The sequence below is a fragment of the Brienomyrus brachyistius genome, unplaced genomic scaffold (genome assembly GCF_023856365.1).
Source record: "Brienomyrus brachyistius isolate T26 unplaced genomic scaffold, BBRACH_0.4 scaffold38, whole genome shotgun sequence".
Classification (NCBI taxonomy): domain Eukaryota; kingdom Metazoa; phylum Chordata; class Actinopteri; order Osteoglossiformes; family Mormyridae; genus Brienomyrus; species Brienomyrus brachyistius.
In genome coordinates, this window is record NW_026042313.1 from 1,688,177 (window position 1) to 1,697,858 (window position 9,682).

At 41.4% G+C, this 9,682-nt stretch overlaps 1 protein-coding gene across 1 annotated transcript in view; it reads left to right on the top strand.

Moving 5' to 3' along the window:
* Positions 1-3,674, top strand: part of LOC125722414 (F-box only protein 11-like) — a 66,696-nt gene extending 63,022 nt beyond the window's left edge. Inside the window, exons 9-11 of the mRNA XM_048998568.1 lie at positions 1,950-2,072; positions 2,273-2,358; positions 3,527-3,674. Coding sequence (XP_048854525.1) covers positions 1,950-2,072; positions 2,273-2,358; positions 3,527-3,530 — 213 coding nt within the window. The 3' untranslated portion in view covers positions 3,531-3,674. The remainder of the gene's footprint in view (positions 1-1,949; positions 2,073-2,272; positions 2,359-3,526) is intronic.
* The last annotated feature ends 6,008 nt before the right edge of the window (positions 3,675-9,682 follow it).

Genomic DNA, 9,682 nt, shown 5'->3' on the forward strand with positions numbered 1-9,682 from the left:
ATCAGACAAGTTATCTGGTTAAGCAAGAAAGCCGGCTTTGTGAAACATGCTACAGACTATCGGCGCTAATGATTCCGTTGACTTAACCAAAAAAAAATAAAAAAATCCATTTTATTTAAGTGTTCACTCCGGTTGTCTATTTCCAGTTTTTTTTGGTCAGTACTATTATCTAAATATCCAATATCTGAAATGTTAGTTCATATTTTCATCAGTTGAAATTTCTGCTATCCAGTGACACAGAATTTTGGTATACAGATAGCTTTAGTTCACTCTAAACTGAAATATGAAGTTTGGTGTATTTTGTGTTAGTTTCAGCCATATTTATATCCACGGATGCACATAACTGATACACGAGTATGCATTCTTTAAATGCGCATTCATTAAATGCATTCATGCTCTCATGACAAGAAATGACTGCATGTGCACTGTGAGTTAACCTTTATACTTCTAAAGAAGCACAGATTAGCCACATAAAGGTTAAAATGCATGGTAATTTCTTGTCTTTACAACACAAATGCACATAAAATATATACGCATTTGCACTGCTGCAACATGAAATTTCCATGTTTATCGCTTTACAGTGAATGCTAACTTGCATACCAGTTATGTGCGCCTGCTTATATCACTCCAAAGCAGTGGGATCATAAATGAATAGAAAAATAATACACATTTCTTTAGTTATTTGTCCTGTAGCCATAATATGCTGACTCTGCTGCAGCATAATAGTGGCAGCCGTCAGGGACATAAACAGTCATCTCTCCATAATGAGACGCATAAACACGTACTCAGGCACATGTGAAAGTGCTATGCAGAACTTGTATTAAACAGACAGAGAACACAAAGAATCCAAAATTGGAATATCTGCCTGATATTCTGGGCTGGTGAAGATCACTCACGAGCAAGCAGCCCATAAAATGAACCTGAAGTGGTGAAAAGAAACTCTAACGGGATCAGGCTGGGTCATGAAAATGTTGTGAAACTAAGTGTACAAATGGGGCACCGCATTTGCTGAGAAGCCTAATGCTGCACATGCGCACATGTGCGAGGTACTAATAGGGCAGGTGGTATGGATTGGTTCAGAAACACAATGAGATGATGTCATTAAACAAAAGCCAGCCAAGCATTACCTGGTAGAAAACAACATGGAAATAGTGATAGGTGAAGGAGACAGAACAGTCATATTTCTATTTTTATATGAGTGGAGACGATTCTACTGATTATTTGAGCTGACCACAATTATATTTTGCATAATGTCAATTAGGTGATTATGTAATAATTGTGACAGGCCGACTCGCAACCCTTATGCCTATGTGTGTTGTCACTACGTCAGCGGTGCAGCTGCTCATACTTGAATGCGTAGTTCACGGTTGTGGCATGAATGTTGTACACTCACTGTGTCCACAGCGAGTTGCTGACTCTGTAATACTGCTGCAGCATTCTCCATAGAAAGCAGAAGAAACTTAAACTGCCAGTACATTTTGAAGCTGCTGTTCAGCTCACACAGTAGTGCTTGGAATACTTTTTTTTTTCCTTTTGCCTCCGAAAATATTGCATTTTTAATATCTTCTGGCCACTCAAAAAAAATAGATAGATCAGTTGCTACTTTAATACTAACTGTACCATATATAAACAGTTCAGTAACATAAGTTGACCATACTGCCCCCAAGATTTTTGGTGGTACTGCGTTTCACATACGCATATTAATTTCTACGTGTAGCTGCACAAACAACATGTGGAATTAACACATGGTGCCATGATGTGCAAGTGAATGCTGTGTGAGCTCTGAGTGTGAACGCTCTCTGAATGAGTATGTAAATACAGTGATGTCAGGGAGGGACCTCTTGTTTCTGTTTAACGCAGCTAAAAATAAATGATTGTTCGAGTGAGAACCCTGCCAGTCAGAAGAGGAGATTCTGACTGTACCATGTGGTGTGGCTTCTACCTTGCAGCACGAAAAGGGTCAGGGTGTAATCGAGGAGAATGAAGTGTACAGTAACACCCTGGCGGGTGTGTGGGTGACCACCGGAAGCACACCGGTTCTGCGGCGGAACCGGATACACAGCGGAAAGCAGGTAATGGCTGAAAGTGCTCATTCTGGCTCAGGGTTAGCAGTTCAGTTGGATGTAAGTGGGTGGGACCTGCTACTTTTTTATTAATCTCTTGTTTATGTTGCATTGTTTTATTTACTAAATTATAAATTATTGTAACATTCATTTTATCCCAGCTCTCCATTGGCAGGAGAGCATCTTATTGTATATTTTATATTTTACAGGTTGGAGTATATTTTTATGACAATGGACATGGTGTTCTAGAAGACAATGACATCTACAATCACATGTACTCTGGTGTTCAGATCAGGTCAGCTTCCTATGCCACTGGAGGTTTTTATATAATTTGTGTGCTTCGTAAACTCCGCATTTTGGTAGCAACATTCCCGCAGACTGGGGAGTGGCCGGATCTCTGTAGGTGGGTATACCTACTTTTGGTCTGGTCAGACTGATGGCTGCCATACTCGGGGAGTAGCCATTGCTGTAGCAGATCGGCTCCTCCTGATGGTGTCTGATGTCACTCCTTTCAATGAGTGTATTATGAGACTCCGGCTAAGGCACTCCTTGGGTGTCTTGTCTGTTGTTTCAGTATATGCTCTGATCACATTAAGTGATGTCTCATTGAGGGAGACATTTTACTCGCAACTTCACTTAGTGGTTGAAGAGTGCCCACGAGGTGACACTCTGGTTATGGGTAACATCTTCAAAGTGACCACTGGCACTGACAGGGCTGGCTCTCAGGACTGTTTCAGTCCCCATGGGTCTGGAGACCAGGGTGAGAGTGGCTCCATGTTCCTTGACTTTGCGAAAGGTCGGGGCTGCCCGTCGCTGCATCCTGGTTCCATTGCCCTGAGCCGCATCATTGGACTTGGTACTCCAATGCTGGTGGTGCAGCGAAGGAGATCGATCACATCCTCACTGGCAGACATTGGAAGCTCCTTCAGAACTGCAGGGTCTACAGAAATGCCTAGTTTGTGAATTCTGACCACAGACTTGTTGCTACTCTGAAGATTCAGCTTAAATCCACTACACTACCACCTACTAGGAGAGTAGGTGTGAGGCTGGACAGTTTTTTCAAGTGATTTTAGAGATGAAAGGTAAATTTGAGATTGGAAGAAAATTTATGTTGTAAGAGTCCAGGTTTCTTTCTTTCTATGATGGCTGTTTCGAGAGATAAAGGAATGAGACCAGAAATAGGGAAGGAATGCATGATGTTAGTTACCAGAGAGGAAAGAGAGGGCAAACAGGATTTAACCATATAAGTAGGAAATGAGTCCAACTGACAGGTAGAGGGCATTGATTTTCTAGAAATACCAGATATTTCCTCCAGATGGGAGTTTAAATCTAGAAAGAAAAGAAGAGGAGGGACTATAAGATGTTCCATGTACAGTTTCATACAGAGGTCATCTGCTGGTGGATATTTCCAACAGTAGCATTTTGAGTTTCTAGCTGTTTTGACTGTGCATTTTCCTCCACAGATAACAAGATAATGAACAACCAAGATGCCATTGAAAAAGCTGTCTCTAGGGGGCAGTGCCTGTATAAGATTTCCAGTTACACCAGCTACCCGATGCACGATTTTTATAGGTAAATGCCCCCAACCCCCAACAGCATACATTTTTATCTGATGAGCATATCAACCAATCAAAACCTCCATTTCATCTCTTGTAGGTGTCACACATGTAATACCACAGACCGTAATTCCATCTGCCTGAACTGCATCAAGAAGTGCCATCAAGGACATGATGTTGAGGTCAATCGGCACGACAGGTTAGTGCAGCTGCACTAAATAGAATTATACAAACAACAGACTTGTACGCAACTGTTAATTACACAAGGAAACAAGTATTTAGGCTATATCACGATAGAATACTCAAACTGATGATATGTTCATAATCATGAAAATGACATTTTGTCAGTTTGTATTGCTCATGCCTAGTAGTTCTTTGTAATAAACAGTCAATAGGTTATATTTGAACTGTGCAAGAATTTAACTGCATTGTGACTTTTAATAGTTCCATTCAGGGATATTAATAACTTTCTCTTCACTATAGGTTTTTCTGTGACTGTGGAGCAGGGACATTGTCAAACCCATGCACACTTGCTGGAGAGCCCACACATGACACAGACACTCTGTATGACTCTGCCCCTCCTATAGAGTCCAATACATTGCAGCACAACTGAGCTTGACCTCAGCTGTTACCTTTTAAAGGGCCGTGGACTAAACGCACCAAATGGATGCTTTGATCAGTCTGGACCCAAAAAGACTCCATGTTTAATGTATGATGATGGAGAAAGATATGCACACTAGAAATAAAATCTTTAAAAACATACTAAAAAACTGAAAAGCAAAAGCTGACCCAGCTTCTAATGGAGAAGTTTATATATTTAAAGAAAACCTTTAAAAGGCTTTCCTGTGTCTGTGGATGTAAAACTTTTTTTTTCTGTTAATGCAAACGTTTTGAAGAAAAGAAGAAATGAACGTCGAAGAGAAGCAATATGTTGACTCAGGATTATGGAGAGTAAGGGGGCGTGACTTCAGCTGTACTGCCTCTGCAACATCTGAGATGCTGCTGTAGGAGGAGCTTAGCTGCAGTCTGGTACCCAGAAACACAAGGAGCCATAGTCCCTCTCACTGAAGAGGGATGTCATCCTGTTCAGTAGGCTGGGCGCTGCCCATACAGCCACCTTGGCAACTGTTTCTAGACAGCAGTGGTGCTGGTAAATGTTTGGTGAAGGAACAAAAGGTGATCTAGCACTTCAGCTTTTTTTAATGCCATTCTGATTGTCACATGATTTTAATGCTTTCCCACATAGTTTTGTATTTTCAAGCATAAATCTTACTGTACTTGAATGTCTTATTATTATTATTATTATTATTATTATTTTGATAACACTCCCTTTGCTTACTGTATACCTTGTCAAGCCCCGGTATCTAAGTTCTTTCTGTGAAAGAGAAATCAATGGATTACACAGATTTGATTTAGGAACGCTAAATTTACTCCAGCAATGTTAATATATTAAAAGTAATGTTTTTTTTCCTTTTCTTTAATTGCAAAAGCAAAAGGAATGTTTTGAGTAGTGTGCATTCTTGAACTGTGTTACCTTTTGCTAAGGTATAAACAATTTTGTTGATACACTTAAATGTGGTTAAGGCGGCTTGAAATGACTGTTGGGGTAACCCTGTTATGTCTCCCATTGGTGCTCAGGCACACTAGGGACTTAGGGCTTGTAATGCACAAAAAGTCACGTCAGGTGGTTAAAACGTTTCACATGGGTAATGGTGGGTGAAGTGTGCTAAATGTTAATCTCTGTGGATATCTGGCCATTTCTGGAAGTTTTAGTTGAAATGATCTACAGGAATACATGTCTCAAAACATTTATTTTAACCCCTGGGGCTCAAGCAAGGCACAGCATATGAGTACTTTCTGGCAAAGCATCACGAGAGAGTGTTTATAGTGATGTCTCGTGTGAGTGGCAATCGCGTGTGACTGTGACTTTTCCCCCTTTTTCCTCGATAAGAAACGAGACATTGCTGGAGATGAACCCTATAGCCCCCCGCTGTATTAAAGCTGATGTGCTTGTCTATACAGCACTCAACTGTTTCATGGCTTATTTTTTCTTTTTTTGAGGGATTTTATTTGTTTTTCATTGTGTATTGGTGACTGTGGGTTCTCATACAGCTTGGATTGTATGCATGTACCATACCATCTCAATTTAATATATTGTGAAGTATTCAACAACCATTATGTAGATGCTAGTATGAATTAAAAGGGTATAATTTCCTACAAAAAAAGGAAACTTGTCATTTTTGTTAAATTTAGATCATGAATCCAATTGCTCTAGTAAATGTGTTTTGCTTCTCAGGGATACAGAATGTTGAAAAACTGTCACGTCAAAATTTCAATTTTTCAGCAACCTAAGTGTCCCCATATGCAAACTTAGCGAAACGGGCACCCAAATCACAAAAATGCATGTTTTGCGTTGTGGAGATGCAAAATGTTGAAAAGCTTCATACTTAGCAATGTATCAAAAAATTGACTTCCTGGCAGCCCAAGCACCAGGTTGGGGAGCATTCCCTGATGCAGCATGTTGCCGCACCTACCACACGGTGACACTAAGTCAAATCAGCAGTACCCAAGGATTCTCCAAAGAGAGACAGTACCAGAGTCCAAACTTCATCTCCGCTTAACTGGATAGCATCCATGTCTCGCAGCCATACAGCAAGGCAGGGAGACTTGAACCTTCCTCTTTCAGATATCAGGAATACCACACACCTCGTTCCAGCAACCTCATGAACTCCTGTGCTCTCCCAAACGGTCTGCTGACTTCATAGGTAGTCACCAGAGGCATAAACGCTGCTGCTGAGATAAATTAATCTCTCTACAAGGTTAACCTTCTCCCTATAGACAGTCACACTACAGAAGGCTGTGCCTAAGAAGTCATTAAATGCCTGGATCTTGGTCTTTATCTAGACACTCAGACTCTTCACAGTCTCTCGAGAGCCCTGATCAGAGCCTCCATTGGCTCCGCTCAGATCACAGCATTGTTGGCAAAGTCAAGATCAATAAATCTTTCTTCACCAAAGGATGCTGCACAGCTGCTGGACCCCATGTCCTAGAGTAGGAGCAAGAACACACCCCTGGTGAAATGCAGAACTCTGCACACTATCAGTACCAGTGTACAGGCCGGCCATGATGCCCAGCAACTTCGGGGGGATCCCGTTGAAGTCTCAAGATGTCCCACAGGGCAACTCAATCAACCGAGTGAAACGCTTCACAAAAATCAACAAAGGCTGCAAAGAACCTCTGCCAATATTCATGGTTGAGCTCAGTGAGAACCCTCATTGCCACAATATGGTCGATGGTAGACTTCTGAGGTGCAAAACCAGGCTGCTCTGGTGGCTGACAGGCAAGCAAGTAATTATGAATCCTGCTAAGGATGACCCTAGCAAGGACCTTACCCGTCACTGAAAGCAGTGTGATCCCCTGTAGTTGCCTCAATCCAGGCGATCACCCTACAACTCCTGTTTTACAATCAGTTGATTCAAGGGGGGTCCTTATGGTTAGGGGGAGGTTAGGTGCACGGGCCTGCCATCTGGTGCCCACTCTTTCCCCTTCACATCCACTGGCATCCCTGCCTAGAATTGCCTGGCTGTCAGTTGCTTAGTGGGCTTGGAGCTGTAGTTGGCAGTTTTTGCTAAAGCTCTGTGCGGTTAGACCTCTATGTAAATGGGGTAATGCGAGAGGGGGGTGCAATGGACATGGTTGCACCCCCCAGGGGGGTGCTGAACACCTGGTCTCACACATACACATCATGCGTGTGAAAGAAGTCCATCTCCATTTCTGAGATATAAAAAAAAAAATGTAACCTTTTTTCTATATAGGCGCATTTTGATTTCAGGAGTGTCCCTGGACTCTACTCTTACTAGGAAAAAAAGACATTTTATTAATAATAATTTCATTGCTAATCTATTTTTTCAACCTGGGGGTAAGTGCTAACCAAGTGCCCCAAAACGAAACATGGGTGACTGATTTTTGCCTGTTTTAGGTCCCTCTGCCTCCCTCCGACCTACCCCGCCTTCCTTACTTTTGGTTGAAACCTAGGGGGACCCATGTCTTTAGCCTTTGAATCCACACATGCTCCTTTCTTATTCTCTGTGCCTGTGACCAGTTATTAGCCTCCAGGCCAGAGAACCTGATGTTCTGCAGTCCCTGTTGGTGAAAATGCTGCATGAGTGCCATAGGTTTGCTATTACAGGTATGGTTCCAGGCCCCAATGTGACAGAAGTCTTTAAGGTTTATGTTTTTTCTATAAGCTGAAATGATTTTATAGTTCTGCAATTGAGGGAAATCTGTTGGACCTTTGAAAAACCTCTCCTGAGGTTATTGTTTAATGTAATGGCATTAGAAGAATATATGGTGATTAATGGGATATGTAAATTTGTTGAAGAGGGTAGTTTTTTATTTCTTATAGTCCTGAGTGTCTCTGCTTTAATTCCCCTAAGAAACGGTTTAGTATATTTTCTGTCTAAGAGCTGTAATTAAAGTGGTAGTGGCTGCCTCAAAATCCTGTTTGTACAGAGGCAATGAAATCTGATGAGCTGGGATTGATTAATCCTGCAAACGTGTGTTTTGGGTGATAACTGGTCTTATAGAGTAGGCTGTGTCTGTCTTTAAAGTAAACCTTAGTTTCGAGAGTCCTGTTACCATTTATGGGTTGGCTGAAAAGAACTGTTGTATCTAAGAAGTCTATGAACTGGGAATTGATTTTGTATTTGACTGTAATATTAGAGTAATATATGTTCATTGTGTTTTTGAAGAGGTCAAAGAGTGGTTTTCCATGTTGCCATGTACCAAATATATCAGCCAGATACCTGTAATATAGACTAAGGAGATGTTGAAATTTTTCATGTGTATCCTCCCCGGATGCTATATAAATATTGGCATACACTGGGGCAAACTTCTTTCCCATTGCTGTTCCCTGTGTCTGGAGGTATATTTGGTTATGAAACTGAAAATCATTTCTAGTGAGATTAATTTCTAACAGCTGGAGAATGTATATCTGATCTGTTTGAATCAGGGTATTTTAAAAAGGCTTTTGTTACTGCTTCAAAGCCTAATGTGGTGGATATATTTATATATAAACTGTTGATATCTATTGTGAATAAGAATGCATCTGTCTGAAATTGAATATCCTGTCATTTGTTAATGAAATCATATGTCCTTCAAATAACTGTTGTGTCATTGTGAAACTGAAGAAAATGATCTATGTATTGTGCTGTATTGAATGTATTACTGCCACAATCTGAGACTATGGGTCTCCCGTTGGGGACCCTCCCCAGGATTGTCCACAGGGCCTGATCCATATGGATTTTTCATAGGAGGTAGGGCAGTCTAGGGTGGGGGATGTCAGGGCCCTTTAAGAAATATTTTAATAAAGTGTCATCCGTCCCATCCGATTTTTGGGCATGGCTGGGGGCGTGGCCTGGCCCCTACGTGTACATGCGTGCAAAGGAAGTCTATCTTGCTCCATTTCTGAGATATTCAAAAATAGTTAACTTTTTTCGGTTGACTCTACTCATCAAGAGGGATCTGAGGAACTTTGTTCCAAGTCTCTACGACATTCCTAGGCGGAGATACGCCCACTTCCGGTTTGGATGCTAAAATGCTAACTTTCGAGATGACAGCAGATTCTGCATGTAGGAGGCGCAGAATGTGTAGATCCAACGTTTCAGCCAGATCTGGGCATGCTAAGATATGCTAAATGCTAGCATGCTAACTTTTGAGATGGCAGCGGATTGTGCATCTATGAGGCGCAAAACGTGTAGATCCAAAGTTTTGGCCCGATATGAGCTAGATAGTTGCTAGCATGCTATCAAGCTAACTTTTGCGATGACAGCAGATTGTGAATCTAGGGGGCGTAGAACACGTAGAGCCAATGTTTCTGCCTGATCCGAGCATTTGACAAGGGTTAGGGTTAGGTTAGATTTAGGATTATTGTAAGGATTTTTAAAAGACACACCATTAATTGTTTTAAAATGCACTGGCAACACTATATCCATTATCCTCCTGAGTCTCAGCATTTTCTAAGGCAGATGACCTTTTAATGGGGGCTGCATTAAAAACAGTGAA